Raw genomic sequence first — 27,556 nt, forward strand, 5'->3', positions numbered from 1 at the left:
TTACAAAGATTTACATAGATTTACAATGTTTTTACATTTACAAACATTCTTGTTTGCTTTTATTTTTGTTCTTACTGATGTGAGTTATAGGATCAAAAGTACTTGACTAGTGTATATTGGTTTTAATTATAAGCCCTAAGTCTCTTGAAGTTTCCTTTTTTATGCAAAAGTTCTAATGCAATATAATTAGCCCTGAACAGTTAAAAAAGTCTTATTTTTGCCAGATGATAACTTTTTTATGTGTTAGTTTTTGCAGGGCACTATGACAATATGAATGCCTAGGATTTGAAAGGTGAAGAAATACTGTGAATCCTTTTGCTTGAAAGAAATGAAGTGGACCAACTTAAATTAAAACCTGTGGGGACTTACCATGTTTCTGGCTATTAAATCTCTTCTGTGTGTTTTGATTTTAATGCATAATTCAAAGCAGAAAATGTTATGTTTTCTTACTTGGGATATTACTGCTTTTGGAAAAATTATAACTACAAATATCTGAATACTATTATAAAAAGTTGATAAATAATTAAATTAGGTCAATAATTCTTAGACTTAATTTTTAACAATAAAGGCCTAACTAAGAGAAGCATGCTAACGTGATATATTGTATAACGAGCGAAAAAAAGAAAAATCTAGAGAAAACTTACTTACACTTATCTCAAAACTGTATATTATAATTTGAATTTTCTTTATATTGTGGATATTTGAGAGTAGGGGGAAAAGGAAGTGTGAATTTTGTGCCATTTTGTAACAGGGTTATTCGTTGATCACATAGATGAGGATGTATCCTGGTGGAACTTTGGGAGTAAGCAGATTGTAGTTCCTAAAAGCTGATCGAAATTTGAATTTATAGTGAGGTAAGAGTACAGGAGTTACTGGTTTTCCTTTTATGTTATTTTCAGTGCAAATATGTTTCTTCAATATATTTGATTGTCTTATGTAGAAAAAAACAGTTTTGAAATATAGCTTTTTTTCTTTGTACTTTATTTTAATGGTGAAACTATAGATAACCCGAAATGACATCTTTTTCTAAATACAGATTTTTTTTTTTTTTTTTTTTTTAGGAAACACATATTCTTAATTAATTGTCAACATTTACCTGTTCTATAAACTAAGTTTATATAACAGTAGAAAAATTAAGTAATCTACCATTCTTTTTAAATGTTCAGAAATGACAAATTTAGGTTATTTAACAGCATTAGTTAAATTCTTCTTCTTTTTCTTTTTTTGTATTTGTAAATCAATATGTTTTCATTATATCTATGTAATGTAGGCTGTTGAGTTTAGGAGACTCCCAGCAACATGTCTGGGTAGTTTTACAACAAAAATCACAAAGGGGTTTTGCCAAGTTCTTAGCATTTTTATCCCTATATAAGTTGGCCTTATGTAATTTCTTTTTTGGCAAACAGCCTGTCATTTTTAATGAAGATTTAATAAATCATGTTTTATTTTTACTCTTGAACGGAGTATCTTCCAGCCTGGAAAGCAAATATAAATTGACATAATTTTAGTCTATCTGGCAAGCAGAATAATATATTGATTTTTAAGTTGGAAGATACATGGTATTATTTTTGGAAAAAGAACTCCCTGAATAGACAAAATTTTAAATCAGATTTTACATATTTGTAAAAATCTTGAGGTGGAAATAATGTATAATCATTTTGACACAGATTTTTTTTGTATAATTTATATTTTGCTGTCAGATTCACTTGGTCAGTTTTTCATGAATGAGCCAATAATTCAGGTTTTGGTCCTTTGGTTATTATATTTTTTCATGCACTTGTAAGAAGACATTAACTGAGCCATATAAAGTGTGTAGAATTCTAAGCAGAAATGTAGGGGAAAAAAAGCAACTATGTAGTGCAAACTCTATATGTCCTTGTGTTGAGTAACAGTAATGATATAATCAGTCACCTTACCAGGTGATAGATTTCCGACTCACTGTAATGCTGTGAGGTACATTATGATTATCTTCCTCACTTGAATGATCATAGTTTATGTAAAACTTTAAATATCATATTATTCATAAAAATTCCTACAACATAGCCCTTTGTGTTAGAAATCTTTACACAATCCCAAATTTATCCTTTCTTAAAGCCTTTCCTGTGGTGTTGGATGTTAAGAGCTCTGTGCAGAAGCTTCCATGGCCAAACATACTTAGAAAGTCTCATCTTCCCAGAGAGCTTGGTAATGTTAGTATGTGAAAGCCTAACATGCATATAGTCTTGTCTCATTTTATTTGACCAAGTTTGTTCCAAACTCTTCAGTCATAGAAGTCCTTTTTCTGGAAGGCTGTTCTGGAATGACTGAATTGCATTATCAGGCATTCTTTTGCACTGGAATTAAATGAATAGTCTTATAAACACATTAGGCATAGAGAATATTCAGGAAGTTTATACTAAAATTTAATATCCAGGATGTTTATACTAAAATGCAATTTATTTTTTTGATGTTTTAAAAATAATTACTGTAAGCAGATAGCTTTTACTAAGGTAAAGATAAAATAGTTTTATGATGAACACAACTGCAATATGGATATAGTTGATAGTTTGTACTGTTGAACTCATACCCCAGTTGCTTTTGATGATGTAAAATATTAATATACACTCTCAATGTATAAGTGCTTTTATTTATACAATAAACATGTTTCCATGTCATTTTGAGAATTTTAAATAAACATTCAAATAGCTTGCTGTAAAGTTTTATATAATACAAAATTCATTACATATATGATATGAGATGCTTCAGTCTAAACAACAGTGCATTAATTCACCTATATCTAAAAGACTGCCATGAATTATTGCGCTTCTATTTTGAGTGGTAGCTTATATACTTTGAATTACATAAAGGGGAAGTCATTATTATAAGAATATTAATTTGATCCACTTTAAATGTAATTTCAGGGACTGTGCTTATTTAATCAATATAAGCATGCATCCAGGAAGAAAAAAAGTAACAAAGAATGCAGTGAAGTTTTATATAAATTTCTGAAAAAAAATCATTTACCCTGGAAGAAAGTAGAATTTATTGTATTTTAAACTCTGTGCAATTGAAAAAATAACAAAAACTCAATTTGAGATTATTTCTTTAATTCAAATACACATATCAAGTTCACTTGCAATCTTATAACATTACTAAATTGCACAACCAAAATAAACATTATTTGTTGAAAATGTGCTTTTCTTTGTCCTTTCATTCATACATGGTATGTTTTCTTTTTTATTTTTAATAATTTTCTGGCAAATTTGGGGATAAATTTATTAAAATCTGGTAAATTAAGTCAGTTGAATAAAATGCAAGACTTTTTCATATTCTTTCCCTTAAACTTTAAAATACAACCATGAATGTTTTATTACTTGGAAACTTTCATTTAAAAAAACCTCACTTTTGTCTCAATGTAATCATTGAATAGTGAATTAATCACTTGAATCAGTGCATAATGCTCAGGTATCATCTATGAATATACTTAGGTGTATATGCAATATTAGATGATACAAATGAAAATGTCTAGAACTTCCTGTTAGTGATGAAAATAGACAAGATTTTAAATGAATATTTTTGACACTTTATGGTAAGAGTAACACTAAAACATCACATGCAAATTTAAAATTTAAAATTTCTTGTATTTTAAAATACTTAGCATAAAACTACTTGCCAGCAGAACACTGAAAAAATTAGGAAATGTCTTTCTTGCTATCAGTTCATTATCTTAAGTGCTGAAAAATCTGTGCTTTTGTTTCCTGCCATATTTCTTTCTACTTGTTGTTAAACGTTATTTTTCTGTCATGTAAAGAAAGAGCCTTATATATTTAATATTTCTTTTTTTTCCAAGTAGTGTGGTAATATACTGTTTTGTGTTTTTATTTGCGAGCATTCAAAACTCAGATTTTCCTCTCTGTTTCTGAGTACCATCACTGAATTAGCATACGGCTGGAAAATGCATAGGATTTTCCTATGTGCTATATATGTTTTCAAGTGTACCCATTCTGTAACATCAAGATATGGTGACAATTTGGAAAGCTTATGGGTATGAAGAAAGAAGTCATCGTTTAATAACTACTTTTCTGTGATATGTATGCCATGAGTTTTTAGTTTCCAGTTCTGATATGTGTGGGGAAACTCCACCTTTTCCCTTAAGAATAAAAATATGAGTATGTACAGGCCATGCACACAATCATCTGCATTCTAGTTGGCTACGAGCTAATCACATTTTGTTCTGCTATGACTACTGAAGTTTCAAAGGATGACCTGAACAGTGCTAGTATGAATGTTTATGGAACTGAAGAACCATGTTTTTTTTTCAAAATTGTGGGCCGCTTGAAAATGGTCTTAGGATTTATTAAACGTTTAAGCACATATTTAATTTTTCCCAGCTATCTAAATAATTTATTCCATTATAGGATATAATTTATTCCATTCTAGGAAATAATTTCTCTGATGGATAATTTAAAACTATTTGGCCCTTTTATAGTTAGATTCTCATTTTTTCATCAGTTTCATTCAGTTATAAAATTGAGTATTTTCTGCTTTCTGTATTTGCTTTCTTTTTTTCATGTATCACATAGGGAAATGTTCTGCTGTGGTTTTTTTAATATTAGAAATAAACTGGGGAATTTTAAATAAAAAAATAAACTGTCCTTAGCTTATTATATGCCTCATAAAGGCCAGCAAACTTTATTTACAAGGTTCATTTTTTGAAGATCATTGGATTTTTGCTTTATAATAGAGAAGCAACTAGTGGAGATATTAAGAACATATTAAACTTAAAAAATATTATTTGCATACATTCATCCTCACTATGAAAAAGTTATGTTACACATAAGGCCTGTTTAGACATCAAAAATTCTATGTAAACATAAATGTTTTAGCCAATTACTACTGCGGTCTTGAGGGGCAGTAACTAAAGTGCTTTTAAATTTCTCTCATTTCAGATTAGATTCTTCTTACTATGCAGTCTGACTTACTAGTGTCCCTGTGGAACTCAGTAAAATTTTAGCACTGTTACAATTATGTGATTTTGTAAAATACGTCAGCACCACCATGCTTATATCTAATACTGTGCCTAATAAAGTGTTGGAAATAGTTGGCTTCTCTAGTAAAAGTATCCTAGCTAATGATATTTACTTTCTTTTTCCCCAAAATAATTTCTTTTACAAATTATTGAATTTTTCATGTATAAATAGATCATAAAGTATATGATTCATTTTTAAATTATATATAGTATATTTTCAATACAACTTGTACACTTTTAGCTACCAAAAATTTGCAACCATTTGTACATGAAATTTACATTTTACTTATTTACAGTTATTTGTATGTTATTGCAAAACTAGATGTGCAAGTAGATTACACTGTCAATACCACATAACAATCTTTGAAGAAAATATTTGCTAAAAAATAAATATTTCTGCACAGAATATTTTAAAAGCATCATGATTTCATGCTACATTATGTGCATAAAGAGTACAAAGTACTGTGTGTTTTGGTAGATTGTTTCATTTAGTTTACAGCATTCCAAAATACTACTTAACCTGTTGTGAGTGAGCTTCTTTATGTCAGATGACTGACATTTTTAAGCAAGCACACACATTCTTTTTGGAAATACATTATTCTCTAACTCGCAAACATTCTGATATACATTTTCTCATAAAAATTATAAAATGAAAATTTCAACTAAAAGGAGGTAATGAATTTTTAATTAAATTCAGTAGATGCCTAGGCAATACAAGATTTCTCCATATTTTTACCTTATTTCTTTAACATTTGGAAGAAAGGTGCCATATCATTTCAAAGCTTTATAATCATATGAGCACTTGAGACTATGAGAGAGTTCGTTATAAGATTAATGATCCTTAAATTTTACCTCTAAATAAGGAAGATGCAATTGGTGTGGACTTTTCATATATATATATTTATATATATATATGAAATATACATATATACATATATATGTACATACATATATACATATATATTACAGCTAAAATGCTCACAACTGTGACTTTTCAGTTAAAAACAAAATGTACACAAAGGATACACAAATAGTATAGGTCAAACATAATGCTTTAAAACCACAGGCATATCAAATTATTTAACATTTTTCAAAATAGAAATTGAAGCCACAGATAGCATGAGTACAATGTAGAACTTCATCATTTTTGCACATTATCTTTGCAAGCATAACAATATTAATACTGCCACTCTTCATAATAACTTTTATGGAACATTTCTGTAATCTTGCTATTTAGAAATTTGATTATGATTGAGCAATAAAATTCAATTGATTATATGATTCCATGTATATTGCATTTCTATCAATGTTCAGTTCTTATATTCATAGTAATAACCTGTTAGCTTTAAACAACTTCTGGTTTTCTGAACTTCCACAAAATATTCTATATAAATAATTACAGTAATTTCTTCTTATACTGTCAATTATTTATTCATGTCCTCTGTGAATTTTCTTTTCTGTTTTGGACATTAAAGCCAAATGTATTTGTTCCACAAAAGAATGAGATAAATTTTTCTTTTCTTGGCCACTGATCCATCATAATATCTAATACTTTATAAAGCATTTAAAATATGAACCTTTTAGTTTTTAAAGGTTACTATCAGTTCATTATAAGTAGGATGACAAGAAAATAGCTTTGTGTGAAAAGACCTATAAAGGAGAAAGGAAGAGAAACTATGTCACACCTTGAAAACAACTGCATTGTCAATGTGCAATTTTGTGTATGCTGGAAAAAGACAATATTTGACTTTTAGGTCAGGATGAGAAAATACAGAAAAGTTCCCTGCCACTGACATTCTCCTATTTTGTGCAACTAGATCCTTGGAAGGTGTGTGTGAGTCATGTTATAGATTTTCATTCCAGAATTTAAGAAGCCTTGGGAGCATTGGATCGAAGAATAAACAATGGGAGCTTCTTAGATCTTGAGTGGTGATATTGGGCTACCAAACATTATGTGAGTTCTACTGTACTCCATAATTCACAAAGCACTTCTGTATTTACATTTGAGAGGATCTGCAACACTTTCAAGATATATCAGATGACACCTCCATTTGCTTAACACATGGCCTCATTTGTCATTTCTACCATTCTGCATAAGAGCTTTGGCAGTTGAAGATCTGTAAAATGTATCTGTGCAATGACAGAGTGTATATAGGTGCCTGGAAAAAGCCATTTACAACTGCAAAATTCTATTTTTTTATGTGAAAATAGTGCACTTTCAAAATTGTATTTTGTAAATATATTTTCAAATGTCCCTTTGAGAACTATATCATGTGTAACAAAGGAACTTCCACAGTGTGCCAATGTTTATAAAATACATTCTAATAGTACTGAAGTGGACACATCACCTTTGTATACATGAAGTTTAACATCAACTCATAGTAGATAGATTTTAACAATGAGATCTATACCTTCATTATTGTTTCTTTACATAGTATCACTTTAAGGTCATAAACAATAAGTAAGTTTCTGACTTACAAAATAGTTGCATTTGTAAATCAGACTTTGACACAAATACACAAGTAAAGCATAAAGCAAACCCACAAAAATACGGTAAGTCTCTGCACTGTACTATATTGTACACTATCACATTATACAGTAAACACAGCAGCACAACTGTGACAATGTCTAGTAGACCCATAAGCTATTTCCACAATTTGTTTACATCTATGAATGAACTGGAGGTCCATTCATATTTGTGAATTTGCAACTCTAGTATTCATAAGTTGAAGATTGTTGTAGTGCAAATTACAATAAATATGGATATGATAATACCTACACTTACGTTTTCTGATTCAAAAACTTCAATCTTGATAACAGCTATTCAACTGAAGACAGCACATTGTGCAAAAGCTAAACTGTGGAAGTACATATTCCTGATTGTTTTCACTATCATCCAGAATGAAAAACAGTCTGACTTTTTGAGTACCTACTATGTGCTAGGCACTTTATATCTCATTTCTTCTTCAATCTTGTGAGGTGAGTACTACCATCACTTCTTTATAGATTCAGGAAAACAGATTATGGGAGGTAAATTCATTCAGGGTCACACAGCAGGTTAATGAATGAATCTTGTGGAGATGAAGTTAGTCTGACTGTAGGCCACTTTGCCCTTCCACCTGCTGGCATCAAATTTTTCATGTATGGAAGGATCATGTGGGAGAGAGTTTGTTAAAATTTATTTGTTGGGTCCAAACCCCAAAGCTTCTGATACAGTAGATCCAGACGTTTGGCTAAGAATGTGTCTTTAGAACAATTCTCAGGTGATGCTAGCACTGTTAATTTAAGAACCACATTTTAAGGTCGACTGTCTCACATTAGCCTGTCTTCCAAGGGCATTTGGAACTCATATGATAGACCTATCTGTTTTACTATAAAAATGATTAGAAATACTTGAATTTATAATTATGCAATGCTTGATTTGTAAGAAAGCTAACATATATTGATGTACTTTTAGATTTCCTCATGGATTTGCAATTTAAAGACTCCACTATGTTAAATTAATTATAAATTAGTCAATGTTATAATTAATCTCTGATAACTGGTCAATCACTGAATTTCTTTAACGTAAAAACTTTCAGAAGACACTTGTTAATAATAATTAATATTTTAAATATGCTTAGGAAATAAATTTTATTTTGAGCTAGTACTGTTTGATAGGATTTTTAAATGACATTTATGTCAGAACATTTTTCTTCTAGGAGTTTTGAAACAATCACTGAAGATCAACCTCCATAAAAAACTTGTAAGCAATTCCGATACATATATTAAACCTGATTCCCCCTAGGGTGTAGCACAGGTATAAAGCCAGTTCCTGGAGCAAAACTCCAGAAAATAATAAATAAATAAAATTTAAAAATCTGACTCCTTCTGCTACCATACTCTGATTTAGTTGCCATACATCCTGACAAGAGTAGGAAAATTCAGCTTACATACCAAACCACTAAAATGTACATAACAAATCATGCAGTACCAAGTCTTCCTCCTCCTCCTTTCCTATGTTTGTTAGTGATTATTAAATTAAAACCTCTGTGAAACACTGCTTCAGCATTTTTTTATTCCTCATTGTCTTCTCAACTGTAATTCAACACTACCCCTGTGGGAACAATCAGTCTACATATCAGCTCTCTGGTTGGCAACGAATTAACAGGAGTGCCTCCAAACTACACAAATTTTAGATTTAGCTGGCATTTTATTTATGGTAGGGAACCGGGTAACACTGGAAAGTGAATAGGAGTTATACTAGTGCTGCTGACTACCGTGAAGGAAAGTAGTTGCTGTGATGCTATTTTGAGTGGCTGCAACAGTGAGACCTGGCCTTCAGCAGGATCCCAGGATGGAGGTGTCAGACGGCTTTCTTCAGATGATAGAAAGGTTATGATGGTTTTAGGCATTAGATCTTTGGCTGGGCAAGGGAATGTGTTTTGTGGAACAAGATAATTGCTTTGGTCATCTATAAATCAGTTTAACCATTGAGTCTTCTGACATTTATGCCAAACTAAGCACTTCTATCTTGTTCAGGATCTTTTAAAGCTAATATTCAGTAAGAAAGGACCTTTATAATCCTGTCCAACTCACTGAGACTTAAGATTTTAATATGAAGCAATCATTTTATATCAAGGACCAACAACAACAAAAGATTTATGTTATGTTAGAATTTATAGAAGATGGTTGCTTATATTCTATTCTCCATCTTTCTTTTTCCTGAATGCTATTTTTATAAATAAAGGTTTTATGTAGAAGGCTGAATTTTATGCATGGCATACCAAATGTTGCAGCTGAAGCATTTAGTAATCAAACAATCAGATCTTAATTCCTCACCTGCCAAATTCTATCTCCCTACAAATTGACAATCTCTGGTGAATTCATTCTGAAAGTGCTTGGAGCTTAGACAGACAATCCTTATAAAATTTGTTGCAGCTGCAAAAATGTGCCCCAATGTGGAAATAAAATCCCTAAATCGACCTCAGAATCCAAGTTAGCCATTTATAAGACTCTTTCCCCTTCTAGAATCCAGTGTTGAATGAAGGGTTGAAATTGGCCATTACTTCCTCAATTTTTATCTGCATAACAATAAATGCTTAGGGAAGGGTTTTAATTATTATATGAATTTAATTATGGTTTCACTGAATTATGTTTTATTCCCCATATTTGATGACATTTTTTAAAAAAATTAGAGATAAGAACATGTTCATGTCTATAGATTGCCTCCTATATTGGTTAACAATTTCTGTGACCAATTCAAACTACACTGGGAGCAATTTAAGGTCATTTTAATAACATTTTAAATAGTGAAAGTTTTTTTGTAAATTTAAATAAATTATTTCTCTAAAGCTGTTGGTGAGATAATAAAGAACTAAGATACTTCCAATGAAGTTCAAAAATTTTGTACAGAAGTGATATAATGAATCTGTAATAATTTTAAAATTAGAAATTTTAAAATTTTAAAATTGAAAATAAAATTTCTTAAGTAGAACTTGACTCATCAGAATCTTTAACTTTTAGTGTTTTTCTGTACACTGATTTTATGTTCCCAGACCAAATAGCTGAACATATTCTAATATTTTAAAGCCAATATGTATCCAGTCTTGCCCATATATAATAAAATTTGCCCATATGTAATAAAATTTCAATCAATAAAAATGTCTGAATAACAAAAAAAAATTGAAATTTTACTCCAAGTGTGTTTGTTTTCTTTTTGAGTGGTAAATACACACCTGGGATTAGAAAGCTGGAGTACAGCATATACTTATTGATAGGCTGTTTTACCATGCAAATCCATTGAAACTGCACATTCATTAAAAACTATGTTCCTATTTTAATCAAATTCAAGATTTCTCTGAAATATGCATAGGAAGGAAGCTATGGATATCAGTTCGTGTCTGTTGCATTTTAATAATTCTTTAGGAGAGCTACACACACACACACACACACACACACACACACACACACACACGTGCACATGTAAGTACATTTTGTTTTAGCCTTTGAGGAAATGTGTAAGAAATTTTAGATAGTTTGAAAACACAATTAGTGCCAAGATTTTAATGACATTTTACTTTCGTTAATGTTGGCCTATATTCATGTTGAAGAAAACCAAAATATTTCTCCCCAGTGTATGAAGGATTGTTTAGCTGAAAACAATAAAAATGCAGTAAAGCTTCCAGCCTCTGCAGTGTGCCTGCCTAAAAGCAGGACAAAGATGCACAAAGACAAAGTCTTTCTATATTCCTCCCACTTTCCTGACTAAAGGATGTAAATTGTCCTCTGCAACAGATTGCTTTTTAGCTGAGACACTGCAGGCCTAGAGAAATCCGGGAGCAGACCTATGCCTTCCCACAGTTTCCCCACATTTGGAAGCCTGAACTGCTTTCTTCTTTGTCCTGTCACTTTTCTAAAATGTATTGCTCTTTGTTGAAAGTCTTACATAAGCTGAGCTACCAAGCCATTGGGCTGAGTTACTTTAGAACTGAGGGGTTTCTCTCATGTGAGGTGCATTGCACTCATTAACAAACCCAATTATCTTTCACTTGATCTCCTCTTTTTCCCTCTACAGATTGTGCAGATTAAAGAAAACTTATTTTTTCTTCACTATATTTAGAGATGGCTTCCTTTTCTATCTGAGATTTATAAATCTCAGACTCTGTATTTTTATCAGTATGGGGAAATAAATGTAACTGAATACAAAAATCTCAATGTGGAAGAATATCTGTTCTCAAGAGTAAGTTCCCTTCACTCGCATTGAACTTCTGCAAACTCAGGATCATCTGAGTTGTATCTGTGAATAGTTTTATTCCTTGGTTCCTATTTGCTTGGAAGGCATCTTCACAGCAAAGTACTTGCTCATTAAAAGCAATGAATAGGACTCTCCATGCAAGAGGAATTGGAGTTTCCTGACATGCACATGATTTAGAAAATAAAAACAAAAAATAAGATGCCTAGAGATGCTGGCAGTTTTAACATTTGTAAACAAAAATTCTTATGTATATTTACAGTCTAACTGCTCAATTTTACCTTACAAGCTTCAATTTAGGAAAATATACAGTACTTTTGCATATAATGGTAACTTGTGAGCCCCTGAGTCGAGTAGAGAATTTAAATACAAAAAGGAAAACAGCCATTAAAAGCACTTACATTGTACGTGGAATAAATAGTACAAAATGATTATTTTCCTGGAAGACCAGGATCAGAAACATGCCTATGAAGACTCAAGATTCCTACGGTGCTTAGGGAAGAATCTGGTAAGGAGGGATGCCTAATTGGGTGAAAGTAAGTTTTTCTTTGCCGCAGGTGGAGCTCTAAAGAGACATCACTGTCTTGTTTTAAAAGTGAAGTCAAGTTGTCTTCTGAAGCTGTGTTCAGATGTACCCCACTTGAGAGAGATTCTTTGGATTTAAGTTTAGATTTTTCAAGGTCTAGAAATTCAGGACACTGACAGAAAGAAAAAAAGAAAACACTGGTTGTAATTCACAACATCAGTCACCTAAAAATTACACTGATAAAATCCAGATATATTTTCTTTCTTAGCCTTATTTGATTACTGTTATTAACCAACATTTTCCCCAAAACAATTAGAATATTGGAAGCTTAGTCATCAGTTTAGGCAATCCTAAAACAATTCCAAGAATTTTAATTTTACGTTGAAGTCAGATTAAGAAGACTAAGTTTGCAAACTGTGCAAATTATTTAACTGTGAGTTTTCCAAATGAGTTTTACTTCACCATTCATGAAAAGCTAGGACAGGAAATATGGTCATTTGATGATTAGTTTGTACATGAGAAAGATGAAGGAAAAGAAAGGAGTAAAATTGACAGTCTCATCAGATAACGTATTTAAATCCATTGAAAGCAAACAACAACATGCATGGTTTTACAGGTTTTGATTTCTTGGCGGTCCTCTTGCCTCAGTATCCTGAGTGATGGGACCACAAGCATGTGTCATCATGCCTGGCTACTAAATGCTCAGTGAAATCATCATTCTTAGATTGCATTTGGCTATGCTATTTACTTAACTAAAACGAATTCTCAAAATAGGATTCTAAGGCAATTAAACCTTTCATACTAATATAATTCAAAGAGGCATTTTCTCTTCAATGAAATAATAATCAGTTTAAACAAAATTAGAAATCAATGGTAGTGAGTGAAGCACAGAGGAGTTACTAATCTGATTACATTTTAATCTCAGGTGTAATCTGGCCCATGTGCTACTTCTCTTTCCTTCCTGAAACTTGCCCAACCTGTCTCTCTTCATTGGATCAAACTGTGGATTTTCCTCAGATGGATATTTTAGATCTAGGGCTATTCTTTAGCTTTTGAATCTCTAACACATGTAAATTTACACAGGTTGATCCTTGAAAAAAGGAGGTTTTTTAAAAAAAATGCTTGCTAGTATAAGAATAAGATTATTCTTCTAGGTCTGTTATTCTCAAACTTTAAAGGAGGATAACACAGAGTAAGGGGCTTATTATCAGAAATTCTGAGTAGAAATAGAAGTGGAGATGGAAATTTATATTTTGCACAGCATTCCAGGAGATTCTTCTGTGGCATTTGGACGCATACTGTGAGGTATACTCTTGGCTGTGAAATATCTACACTCACTTGTGAAGAGGGGCTGAAACTTCGGTCTGTCTTAATGGATGCTGTGGGGTGACTGGTTCTCATCAAACGAAGGATGGGTCTCTGATACTCTGCTCCTGCAGTTACCATGCTGTAGGCTGGAGGCACTACAGTAGTTTGTTTCTGCAAGAGCTGTAAGATGGTCTGGATGTCTGCTGTCATTTGGGATTCAAGTCTGCAAGAGGGAAAGAAAATTGTAAAATACTCCAAACATTGCAATAGCATCTTAACAAACTTCAGCACTACCAACAAACAGAAATACAGCCTTTCTTTAAACAAGAAAGACAGGAGAGGGAGCACAGAGATTCTTTCCTGACTGATGCTCACTCTCTGTCCCCCTAATGATTTGATAGACGATTACTTTCCTGCTCATTTATTGAGAATTAGAAGGACAGCAGATGAAGGGAATAGACCGCATCTTTACTAAGATTTATTGAGTTCAAAACATAAAATTTTTAAATTTCTTTTTAATCCATAACTATTTTTGACTTTAATAGACTTTTCGATTTCTTTTCAACATTTGCTCTTTAAAGAAGAGGATAGTAGCATATTTCTTTCACAGTTACAGAAATTCAGGACAATTTTTATGTTTCAAATTCACATTTACATTTTTTTACTTTGCATTTATCCTATTCAAAGCAAGCATTACATATATATTATTCATTATATTTTTTCTTTAATGTTAAATGCTGTTAAATAAATTATTTTCTACCTATAGCACAGCAGCCCAGAGCTTCAGTATTTAAAACGCAATCTAACATTAAAAGTGCATTTGTTTCTATAACCTATGTGACTTGCAAAATATTAGCATGATAGTTATTTTTCCAAAGTTCATATAACCGGATCACTAACATGATTACCACTTAAAATTAAAATTCAAAGAAAGAGGGAAAAATATATTTGGCCTGATTTACCTCTGTTGCACTTGTTAACATTAAAAATAGTGGAAATGTGTAGGTTAAAGCACAGATGTGTGTGTGTTCCTCTTTGGAAGATTCTTCTAAATTGTTCCTTATTTGTTTGTACTGCTTTGTGTCCAAGTAAAAATATGCAAAGAAAAAGTAAATCTTAGAAATAAGTTTGCTCAATTGAGCATATTATTTGTCTGTGGATTTCTTTTTTTTTTTTTTTTTTTTGTCTTTTTCGGTACCAGCGATCGAACTCTTGACGGCACACTTGCAAGGCAGGCACTTATGCTGCTGAGCTAAATCCCCCAGCCCCTGTCTATGGAATATAAAGTGAGGTAAATTAGACTTTGAGTTGAAAGAAAGCAAAACAAACAAAACCACTGAAAATATGAGAAAGGTCAATTTTTCCTATTTCTAATTGTAAACACTTCAAATCTTCCTTTTAAACATCATAATAAGATATTGTTATGAATGATTTGTGTCTTGGTTCCCCCATCCCTCGCCCAAGCTTCATGCAGTCATGAAGGCAGCTGAATCTAGCCTTTGTGATTGCTTTGTTGTCTGGCTCTGGGATTGGCGATGTGAGCACTGCACTCACCCAGAGGTGGGTAGCCGGCATACAATATAAGGGAGAGAAGGAGCTGTGCTTTTCTCTTTTTGCCCTGTTTGCTCTTGTCACTTGTGGCTGCCAAGAATGGCTGCCTCTTGGCCATATTACCCTGCCTTAGAGCCAGCTGAGTACGGAATGAAATCTCCAAAAACTCTAAGCTAATAAAACCTTTCTTTCCCTAATTTGTGCATCAGGTATTTTGCCTCAGTAATGAGAGAAAGATAACCAAGACAGGATTTGGTACCAGAGAACTGGGGTCATTGCTGTTATTATACCTGGCCATATGGTTCAAGAGCCTTTGAGAATATCTTGTGGGAAGAGATGCCTGAAATAGTGGCACTAGAACACCTTAGGCTGTTCTGCATGGGAGATTATGGTCAGAGCTCAGAAGACCAAAAATCCAGTAAAGACCAGGTGAGAGGTTTCTGCTGGGAAGAAGGACCACACTGGTTACTGGACACCAGATGATATATGTTATGGGTTGGCAGAATATGTGTCTATTTTTTGCTCATGTTTTTGCCTGGTACTGAATTAAGGGTGGTGGAATAATTAATTTGGCAGAAGAAATTTCAAAGCAATCAAATGTTGAGGTGGTGTCATGGATATTGTTGGGGGTTTTTAAGCCCAATTTATATTGCTAATCAAGAGCAAAAAACCCAGAAGTGTGATTTAAAACACTGTGAGCTTGGCCAAAAGGAAATCTCCAGTAAAACTGTGGACTGTAAAGCTTGACCTGAGATCTCATTTGCTGAAAAGGAACAATAAAATAAAATAAAATAAAATAAAATAAAATAAAATAAAATAAAAAGGTCTATGAGCATCACAGAAAGACTCAGACTCCCTTTGCTGTCTCAAAACTGCAAAAGCGACTTTGCTTGGAAGAGAAAGCTGCAGATGCCATATTCCATCACGGCTACAGAGACCACATGAGGTTTCAAAATGGCAATGGCACCAGGTTCCAGAATGGTGGAGACATAGAGAATCTGTTCCTCATAATCAGATTCATAGTGCTCAGCAATCCAGGTACGGGACCCCTACTGCCAAGAGAGAGGAAAGACTGGCTACTGCTCCAGCTGGCAGTGTCCCATGGCAGCATCCACTTGGTGCTGTTTTTAAGCACATGTAGAGTGCACTAGTTCTGAGGTTAAAAGGCTTCCATTCCAATTTCAGAGGGCCTGGAGACGAGGCAATGTGCCCTCAAGACGGCAGTGTGTGAAGCTGTAAATGTAAAGCCAAGATACAATGGAGAATCCAGAAGTTTGGAAAAGCCAGGAACATGGATCATATAAGGAAAATTGCAAGGACTGAGCAAAGTGGGCATAAGAAAGAAGCCATAAAAGTTAAAACCTCTGAAAGTATTAGGGAGATGGAATCATAACCAGATTACTTCAGATGCCAGGATTTAATGTTTGTCCTGCTGGATTTTGGACTTGTTTTGGTTCCAATCCTTTGTATCCTGTTTGTACCTTTTAAGATGATAATGTTTATTTTGTTCCACTGTATGTTAAAAGTGTTTAACTTTGTTTTCATTTGTACAGGGGATTACAACTAAGAATTTGCCTTGGATCTCAGAGGAGTCTTGGAACTTGCCCTTTTCAGCAATGATGAAACTTTTAGGACTTGGAAACTCTTGGAGATGGACTACATGTCTTTTGCATAAAGGATGTACATGAGTCTTTGGGGGTCCAGGGGTAGAATGTTATGGTTTGTGTCTTGGTGTCTCTCAAAAGCCTCATGTAGTCATGGAGGCAGCTGAATCTAGCTTTTGTGATTGGTTCATTGTCTAGTGCTAGGGTTGGTGGTGTGAATGCTGCACCTGCCTAGGAGTGGATAGCCGACATATAATATAAGGGAGGGAAGGAGGCATGCTTTTCTTTTTTTGCTCTTTTGCTCTTGTCACTTGTGGCCACCATGAATGATAGCATCTTAGCCTTGGAGCCAGCTAAGTGTGGATTGAAACCTCCAAAAACTGTAAGCTAAATAAACCTTTCCTTACGTAAGTTTGTGCATCAGATGTTTTGTCTCAGCAATGAGAAAAAAGTAACCAAGACAGGTATCCTTAAAAATTTTCTATAATTGATAAACATAATTAGATATTTCAGTGTTTTCTAAATCAATAACTATAATTTATACCAAATACACCTTACATTTACCAGCACCACACACCAACAGAATAAAAATGAAGTTATCAACTGGTTTGCTTACCTTTTTACTTAAGACCTAGTATTTTATGGCAACAACTAAACCAAATACAAACTAACCAGTTTTTCTTTTTATTCTTCAAGATCCAGCTCAAATTTTGTCTGCACCCAAAATTTTTACTTATTTAATTCAGTCACAATTACTGTATATTCTTTCTCTGAGCTTCCAAAGAAAATTTTATATTGACACTTCATTCTAAGTATTTATATAAATTTATCTCATTATTAATAGCATTTACTAATGAGTGGCTTACATGATAGTTACTAAATGACATTTAGTACTATTAGCCTTATTATTTGGACAGATCATTGAAAAAAGGATTTAGGGGCAGGTAATAGAATAAAAAAACTCAATCAACAAGTAGAATTCAAGGTACAATATAGAGTTAAAATTTATGAAGACTGTTTTGAGTCCTGTGAAACTTGTGAAGCAGTGCAGTCTCTGAAAAATAGAACCTATTTCCTATATATTCTATGTGAAAAATATATAACTTCTGGACTTGGGCAGAATTAATAATATATATTAAATACAGACACACATGCTAGTGAATAGTAAAACATACCAAAGACAGGATGGAACAGTGATATAATAAACAAGAGTGGTAATTATAATAGAAAGAAATGGAAACAATGAATTATTCTTATGTCATATCTGGAAAGACAACTCCCGGCCCCCAATTTGACCAAACTCACGACTGCCTGCTTGCAAGGCAGGTGCTAACACCGCTGAGCTAAATCCCCAGCCCCCTCCAGTATAGTCTTATTTTGGATCTCAACACAGTCTAATAAGAAAGATCAGCAAAACACATACACAGCTGTTAAATAGGCTAATTTAAAAGTCACAGCCGGGTCCAAGTGGACCAGTTCATGTTTCTGTTATGGTACCAGTGTATTGCATTGACATAGATTTTGTGTTTGCCTCTGAACTTCTCTGGGGAAACTTCAAGTCTGGTCCTTATTGCCATACCACAGATGAAGAAGGCTGATAAAAACAGATGTATGACATCATATAAATTAGTATTCAAGTAGTGTGGCTCTTTCACCATACTTGCACTTATTTGAAATGTACTAGTTACTCCATCTGGTTCTCCTTATCTCTCATTGTGTTCTTTAAACTGATTTAATAAATTCTATGATTTGAGCATTTTATCTTAATCCATGGAGATTTTCTATCTGTAACCACAGGGATACTTTCCCTGGGATGTACATGAAGACTGCCATTTGATCAGGCAAATACTCAAATAAAACACAACCAAAACACCTATAACATAGTAGTATTTTTCCCCCTGAATCTTTTTAACTCATTTAATTTTAATGAAACTACACCGGTTTGGGTGAAGTCATTATCTTCTCCCTAAAATCAAAATGTATTGCTTATAGTAAATGGTCTAAATCAAAATTGAAAGGAAAATGGAGATATTTTGATCTTTAACTTGTAGAATTTTAAATTCATTCACATTTTGGAAATTTGGCTAAACAAATAGTTGCTTAAGTCACTTATTTGGTATTTTTAGATACCACAATACATAATTAGACTATCAAGGACAATTGAAAATTGCAAAAAAAAAAGTTTAAAAGAAGAAAAGTGTTAGTTAAAAAGTAAATATGAATTATTTTGAGGGCAGAATAAAAGTAGTTTTCTAAAGCAGTCAGTACTGATGATACAATAATTGGATAGCCTAGAATAACTAGGGTATTTACTGCTAAAATATGAAATATTCTAAACAAATGCTCTGTGCAATATAAAATAATAATTCTGTCACCTTCTAATCTTATTTCAAATAAGTTTGTATAAAAACCGAGAGATCACGGCAAAAGAGATTTCACTGCTCACTAAGAGCAAAGTTAGACACATCTGAAGGATTGGTGAGGTCCTCCTTTGGTCCGCTATTGCTCACACCTGTTAAGTTGTTCTTGAAGCAAATCCAACCTTTGTTCCACCTCCCCATAGGTGAGGTCGCTCTCAGTTTCAGAGGTCCCCCAGGCAGTTTGCTGAAGTGCTGGGGTACTGCACTCTTCAGGCTGAGTTCTGGTGTGGTGTTCTTCCCAACTTTGCATGCCAGTGATATCTGTGTAAAAAAGCAAGTGGAAGTCAGCTTCCTCAGGTGCTCCTTTGCCTCAGTAACATGAGTACCCCCAAGACAAGCTGGGAAGGATCTCAGTGAGATACAGAGAACAAGAGGAGCTTAGATACAGGACTGAGGACCTTGACCAGTTTGTGGCAGGGTACCACTGTCCTACTGCCTGCTTTATTCCCCGCATCCACTTTCCTAGAATTAAAAAAACTCTGGCAACAAGAGTTTTGGTTATGATTTTGTTATCTTTCTGTTTCCTGCTCAGAGACGATATGGATGGCTGAATCCATACTGATTAGAGAGCAATGGTGTTGAGCTTCTAAATTTGGGAAGAAATGCACATTTTATTCCTACCGCTTTACCTAGGATATAAGATATGGGGGGCTTCTTCTCATAGGACAATTCACAATTTTTGTAACTCAGAGAGAGGCCAAGGACAAAGTACTGAAAGACATGTTAAACTTTAGGATGATTCTCTTGGGCCAGCCTTATTTAAACCAGAGTGAAAAAGCTGTAAGCCATGAAAAATGGGAATTCTTAGCAGTGCTCATACCTCAAGTGATGGTCTATATTTTTATGTTTTCTTGTAACCTTTTGTAATGTGTTTTTAATCATATTACTTTCCAATGTTTTTCCTTGTGGCTATTTAAATTTGTTTTAAAATAAATTATTTATCGGTTCAAGCCTACTTTTCCAGTATTCTGGAGTGTTTATTATGTGCCAGAAACTGCTAAATGTGGAAAAATTAAGAACAAGGTAAACAAAGACCTTGGGCTTGTAGAATTAAGTCTAACGTGGTTGTGATCATTTTTTTATGAAGATATGCATTTTATAAACTTCATTTATTGTTTTTCTTAGACCCTATATTTCCAAGTTACCATTATTTGGGGAAAATATATCCTATTTTCTCCCTCATTTCTGCCATATGCTTTTTATATTTTGCTATACTTTCTTAGCCTCCACAAAATAATTAAAATTGTGGAAAATAAAACCCAGGAAAATAAAACCCATGGAGTTGAGATGAGGATGATGAGACTTTGTTTGCCTCACAGGATGGATGGTTAGCAGGAGGGACCACATCAAGTTGGTCTTGGTTTTGATGTGGACATAAATTTGAGCTAAAGAACGTGCCTTCAATATAAAGACTTGAAAATCTTGACAAGTACCTGTGATTAAATCCTGAGAAAAGTTATCATATGAAGTTGTAGAACTTACATCTTCAGCTATTTAAGAAATGGATATTAATTGGACAAAATTAACTGATTTTAGAAACAGAGAACAGAGCTGTGCAAGTTCTTTCCTATAGTTTCTCAAAAAGTATATTTATGGGGGTGAAATGTGTATTCTTTCTCTAAGTAGAACAAAAATTCTGTATTTTATGGTTTTTCTCTTACTGTCTTTAATCACTTAGTGTACAGAAATTTCTGTAATGAAGTGCCTAAAATTTCTGCTTCAGGAGAGAAAGTTGTAACAAAGGAATGAGCACATTCAAGACAGTAAGAGAAAAAGAGTAGGTAGGATTCCTTGTTTTTTAAAATGATGCTCGATAGTCCTTGGAGACCTGACTATGAATGCCAGAAAGGCTTTGGAGGATTATGACTTCTTTACAGGAGCTCACTGGTTACTATTTTTCTTAAGGTGACAATTTACCATTTATTTTGATGTGTTACTATACATGAAAAAATGGAAATGGACATAGAAAAATGGTAGCATTTTAGGTAATTTGTCAGATTTTCACTGAGAAGCATGATTTATTATTCATAGGTATTTGAACCCATTTAAATGCAAAGCAATCATGTAGTATCCTAGGCCACTAGGTTTTCAACTTTGGATTAGGGATGCCAAATAAGCATTGTAATGTGAACACTTGTCTTGTCTAGTCCCCTGATATCCAGTTCACTTATGAACATTCATTAAAGATGAGAAGAGTTAGGAAGTTACATATTGCAGTTACATATTGTGCTCAAGAAAAGTTTTGTATCAACAAAGCTTAGAGAAGTTCCACATCTGCTCAACAGCTCTCTCATTTTTCAACTCACACATAATAAATTGATTTTTAAATGACAATGGTGAATCATATGCAATAAATTTTGGAGAATACTATATCTTCTATTGTGCTCAAGAAAAAATTATTATCTTAGTAAAAGTGAATAAAATGTACTGAGATAGATGCTTCCTTTATTATAATTTACATGTATTAAAATCTAGAGATACATGATTAGCTTGTTTTAACAGAAACATAAAAAATCTTGGCGAGTGGTCTTAATCAAATGAACATTTTTGCAGGCACTTTCTAAATATAGTTCAGACAGAATCAGTACTTGGTTGCCTTGGTTGCCTTGGAAAATGTTGCTATAGTTGCAAGGCTATAGTTGTAAATGGATGAACAGAAAGTAAACTTTCACTTTGCTCTGGATACACAATTTTCCTGAAGTCAACCTTTGACTCCAACATAAGTAGGATGAGTCCATTTGTTTTACTCTGGATATAAAACTTTTCTACAGTCAACTTTTGACTTTAGTATAAAAAGAATGAGTCAAGTTTAAAGAGTCTTGCCTAAATGTGTTCTTTTGTTGGATTCAGAGTGACAGATACCAAGAATTTGATGGGGAAGCTAAAGTTTGTGAGAAGTTACTAGTTCAAACTGCAATAGTTATAACCACACCTTATATATCATTGAAGTTCTTAACTATTAAATAATATTTCTTGTTAAAGTTATTAAGGAATAAAATTTGCAGGAGTCAAATTTTAAAATTCTACATTAGTTTATAATATTAATTAATCATGTTATGTTCACTTTGAAACTCTGTGGCACTGATTATGGTTCTTTCATTTACATGCATGTTTAGCTATGTATTTTCAAGATATTACTCAAACATGAATTATGATATACAATTTTGAAATAAAAATTTGGAGACATTAAGATTGTCAGAATATTATTATTGGGATGATAAAATAGCTAATTAAAAATTGGAAGAAGCAGCAAAGAAAAATATATGACGAAGGGCGTTAGAATTTACTGCCAGGGAGAATCATTATAAAGCCAAATAAAATCTAAAAAAAATATTCTTATTGACTTCTCACTTGAGCATCTAAAATTCAGGATGAGAACAACAAAAAGTACGGGTTTTTTTTTGTTTGTTTTTTTTTTTTTTTTTTTTTAAAAGAAGCCCATCCCATGCTACTTTTGGATATAGTAGAGATCCTTTGGCAAGCTCATCAGAACTTTTGACTTCTATGACACAACCAGTTTCTATTTTTAGCACTTCTCAGAATCCATTTTCATAAATAACTAAAATGGGACATTTGGTAATCACATCTAATATTCCATTCTTCCACTGTGATAAATTAAGTACTATTTTCATTCACTTCATCAAGATTTTAAGATTGTCCAGAGGACATTTGCATATATTCTTAGCTTACTTCCATATACAGTTCTGGCAAAAGCTGATATGACATAATAGGAAAGTAACTCTGGAAAAATAGAGAGCCCAAGTATCCTAGTTTGAGTTCAGATATGATCTTTTGAAATACTATTAGTGATGATAAGCAGTTTTTATTTACGTTATGCAGTATTTTTAACATCTAGGGACATATTAAATTATAAAAGGGTCAGAAAATAAAATCTGTGAGAAAATACTAGATTTGGAGATTTTATTTCAAAGAAAGTAATTTTCACCTTAGTTAATAATCCAATTAATCCCTTAGGTAAAATTATTCCTATTTTCAAAATGTGCAAAATCTTAGTAGGATGGGTTAAGCCTCTTATCCAAAATTATAAAAGGAGCGAGTGACAGAGCAGTCTAAGCCGTATCTCTTACGGCTCTTCCTTAATAGCTAGATCTAGCTGCTATTATGCAAAGTTAATGTTTTCCATATAATAGTTTTTAAAGTTCTATAACTTAACATAAATGCTATATATATTAATCAAGTGTTATTACTCATCACTTATATTTTCAATCACAAAACCAATAATTTGGTGTTTCTTTTAATGAGGATATTAAGAGTTCTATCATGAATATACCTCATTTCAGGGTATTTCTCTTGTTTTTTAAAATTTTCATCTAAATAAAATTCTTTTTGGCATATATTGTAGTGCTACAGTACTCATGCTTCTTGCTGTAAAACTACAAAGTTGTCGGCAAGAAATAAGTACAGATAATACATATGAAGGACCAACTAGTGAGCTCTGTCAAAATAGTTATCAATTCTCTCTTCATTGGAACCATTTGCATCAATAGGTTTCTCACAGTTTTCTACATGGTACTATGTTAAATCTGGTTAGCCACAAATATTTCTCATGCTAATATTATTTGGGATTAATTACTTCTCATTCCAGAATTATGAAAACATGTTGTATCAGATTTAAAATCTGAACTGTTTGAAAACATTTCATTAATTAAAATAGATCAGACTGATATGTATCAGTATGATTTTTTATCTTGTAAAAATTTACCATTTTACGTTTAACATTAAAGAGAGACCTGAGACCTGAGTCTCCCTTACCTCTGCAAGAGTGACTCCTTTTATCTGTGTGCATTCTTCCTGAGGTGGGCATTGTCTCTTCAAACTGAAGCCCCGTTGCTTTCCCTAATCTTGGAGTAGAATCTACTGTTCCTGAGAAGAGTGGCTTTTGCTCATCATCAATGGAGGAGATGAAAGATGACGATCTACTTTTTTTCTCTTCAAAGTGTTTCTTGGAACTCTGATAATGTCTTATGGTATCCGTAGAATCTTCAGGATCATTTGTACTGTTTTCTTTGCCAAAATCTATCATAGAAAAGTTATTTTATAGCACATAATCTGATGTGAGACTCTTTGCATATCACACCCCTTAGCATACAAAACCTTTCAGCCATGGTAACTGTAGCTGCTTAGAGGATTTACTTTTTAAACTAAGCGGTTAAAACTACTTTTATGAAATGAATTATTAATTTCATTAATTTCAAGCTAAAATATTCAAAATAGTAGAGTTTAGGTTTTAGAGAAAACTATAGAATAACTTGCAAATGTATTTATACATGCTCAAATCTCACTTGAATTCTGAGAATCTGGTGTACTCTCTCTTTAGGGAGATAAAAAAGACAAGAAGACATGTGGATAAATTCTAAAATATTACCACTGTGAAACCTATCATTTGTTTTCAACTTTCCCATTTGTGAAGTCATTCACACATTGCAAAGGTCAAAATTAGGAGTCTTCTTATAGTGCAGACTGAAGGACCAAGTTTCCACCTTGTTCAATGCATGTAATGGCCTTGACATTCCAGGAAGTTTGGTTTTGTGCCATATTGCAAAGAATATAGAGCTTAAACACAGTAATTGAGATAGGTTTTACCTAATTACATTACAGCCCACTAGTGCATATTGGATGTTTTATACTGAAATGTCAGGATAATTTCATCCTTGAAGGTTGTGTTAGAATATATTTTAGCAGGAAAAATTCAGACACATCTCAGAACTTGTTTCTATTACTGTCCTGGGGAGACAGTATAATTCTCCATCTGGTTCCTGCTAATAACTAACAACAAAACACTGAGAAAACATCATTTTCCAGAGAAACGGTGAAAAGAGTGTCCCCAAATATTCTAAGCTGGGGTGTTTTTACTTATTTATAGAAGGTCAAATGAACTGACTCCAGAAAACTGTTTTGTTTTTTTTTTAATTCCCATATGGCATAGAAATTAAGCAACTATTTTTTCCTTTATTGTTTAAATCATAATTTAAAATATGAGAAGCAAGAAAGCATATTTAAAATATGAGATAAAAATGCAGAGATTAAAAGTGAACTTCATCTGAAATTATTATTAAAGAACTTATGTTCTGTTAAAGTGAAACTTAGCAAGTGCAAATTGCTTAAATTGCTACGTGGTCAGTGATTTCATCACTATCAAGAAAACTATAGATCTTTTCTTTCGCAAGTATTAGAGTCGACATTGATTACTCATTGTTACGGATACCTCCCTGTTCAACCACTAATCTAATCAGCTGTAAATATCAGATCATTTCTCCATGAGTCATGTTTTTCAGTTTCACTGTAATGAAGTCCTAAAACTACTAAACTTTATTCTTGTTATCTTATTTCCTGTTTTCTTTGTCTTTAACTTCTCCCTTCCTCCAAAACCCTCTGAAAATTTGATTAAGATTCTCCATTTTTTTGAACATTACATTTCATGCCTCAAAAAGCAACACATACTGGTTTTATATTTATAAAAGTGGAAAAAATAGAGCTTAATTTTCTAAACTATCCTCACATCTGCTAGTGATTTGCACTGTTTTGCAGCTCTTTAGTTGACCTTTGTTAGTTAACCTTTAGTTAACCAAAAGATTAACTTGAGATTGAATTCAAGCCATTCAATCCATGGCTTGAATATCAGTGGGACTAGAGTCAATTTAGACTTTTCATTACTCTTACAATGCTTTTCGTTCAAACATTTTCATAAATTTTTTTCAGCAAAATTTAATATAAACTGAATAAATCATTAATTAATATGGCTCCAATTTGGCAGCTATGGATAGTGTTAATATGAATATTAATATTGAATATACATTAAAAATTAACATGCTCTTTGTGACTTTAGCATGAGAGGTGATGGGAGTTCTCTGTAAATTTTCAGATCCTTAAATATGGTAGAATTTTTTTATCTTAACTACTACATTGGCTTCAGTATTTAACTAAATTATGATTCGAGTACTTAGGAACAAAATTCATTGGTGAGCACATATTGTTAGGTTGAATTATAGTGTGCTTGCTTTAAATCAGGACAAGTATTCACAAATTTACTGACTGAGGAATTACTTAGTTCTATAGTAAAATAAAATCAACTACTATATATGCATGAGACCCAAATCCTTTATCAAAAATTCACAGTAAAAACAAAATCATAAAATAAGAAGAAAAGGTTTGAATTTCTCAAATGTTTCCAATTTGTTCTGAGAAAAACTCACACTTATTTCCATACTCTGCTAGACTAGGTCATTGGTTATATAAACAGTTGCTTTGGTGCAGCCCCTCTGAAACAATGCTCTTTTTAATCCCATACTAGATAAATGGAAGTTTCACTTTCTGTCACATAAAATGAAAGCTGATATGACAATCTATTTATGGTTTAAAAATGAAAATTGCTCAGGCTTTTTCTGGATGTTGGCAGCTGTAATACCTGAAATTGGACAGCTGAACTACATTATAATTAGCCTCAAGCTACTTCTAGATTTTGATGGACTGTTCCATTTCTGCCATTTTCTAGTTATGGTGAATTATTTGGTAGACATTGAACAGTATCAGGCACTGCTTTTTTTCCTTCATGTTATTCACACTCTGTAGAAATAGTATTATTCTAAGGACATAAATCTGAGGTAGTTATATATTTTTCCCTTTTTCCAGAAGTGAGATTGTATAATCACTCCTGTGGCCATTATTTTACAAACAATAATTTTCACTTGTTTATTTAAGCATCAAATTTACTGATCTAAATGACAGAAAATCTTTCTTTTTCCCCTTGTTTCTGTAGACTGACAATTCATTTCTTCCATTTTTCTCCAAGGACATTGTTTTAAAAGAATATGTGGTTGTTTCTCTGAGTTCGGAATGAATTCAAGTTCATAGGATAAAAGTGCCCTGAAGGAGTGGTTGGCCCATATATTTTAGAAATAATAATATAAAATCCTTCCATTTCAAAGAAACTGGGGACTTACATTAGTACTCTCTTCATTGTTTATGGAGTCTCTCTCTCAGATTACTAAACATTTTTATTTATCAGACTCCACAGGGAGATATAACTTTCGGTAGAGAGAAGCATTTAATGTAATTTCTTGGCATTTGAGTTTTATGTTTCCCATTGGTTACACTTTTTAGATAAGATGAGCAGTTTCCAGTCTACTGCATTATAAAAATCTTTCAATGGAAATTCAGAGACTGAAATAAATTTCTTCATTTGGAATCAAGCACATTAAACTCTTTATAACTTCAGATAAACACAAGATTAAATTATCCTAAAAACTAAAATAAAGAGATGATGTATTTGGGGAGACATTGATCAAAGACATTGATAACAAGCTTCAGTTAGGAGGAATATGTTAACTAGCTTGATTGTATAATTATTTAAAACATATATCCATCAAAATATCACATTGCATACCA

General features: G+C 32.6%; 2 protein-coding genes across 7 annotated transcripts in view; one reads left to right on the forward strand and one right to left on the reverse strand.

Moving 5' to 3' along the window:
- Positions 1–2,686, forward strand: part of Gca (grancalcin) — an 18,910-nt gene extending 16,224 nt beyond the window's left edge. For both annotated transcript variants that reach the window (XM_063259175.1, XM_003478673.5), the window contains exon 8: positions 248–2,686. In XM_063259175.1, the coding sequence (XP_063115245.1) occupies positions 248–274 (27 nt within the window). In that variant the 3' untranslated portion in view covers positions 275–2,686. The remainder of the gene's footprint in view (positions 1–247) is intronic.
- Kcnh7 (potassium voltage-gated channel subfamily H member 7) overlaps positions 2,607–27,556 on the reverse strand; it is a 444,168-nt gene continuing 419,218 nt past the window's right edge. For all 5 annotated transcript variants that reach the window (XM_063259169.1, XM_063259170.1, XM_013142651.3 and 2 more), the window contains 4 exons: positions 23,924–24,187; positions 19,243–19,411; positions 13,606–13,798; positions 2,607–12,439 (listed from right to left, as the gene is read on the reverse strand). In XM_063259169.1, the coding sequence (XP_063115239.1) occupies positions 12,173–12,439; positions 13,606–13,798; positions 19,243–19,411; positions 23,924–24,187 (893 nt within the window). In that variant the 3' untranslated portion in view covers positions 2,607–12,172. The remainder of the gene's footprint in view (positions 12,440–13,605; positions 13,799–19,242; positions 19,412–23,923; positions 24,188–27,556) is intronic.

The sequence above is a fragment of the Cavia porcellus genome, unplaced genomic scaffold, assembly GCF_034190915.1.
Source record: "Cavia porcellus strain 051 isolate PalLab524CR breed Dunkin Hartley unplaced genomic scaffold, mCavPor4.1 scaffold_12, whole genome shotgun sequence".
NCBI classification, from domain to species: Eukaryota; Metazoa; Chordata; class Mammalia; order Rodentia; family Caviidae; genus Cavia; species Cavia porcellus.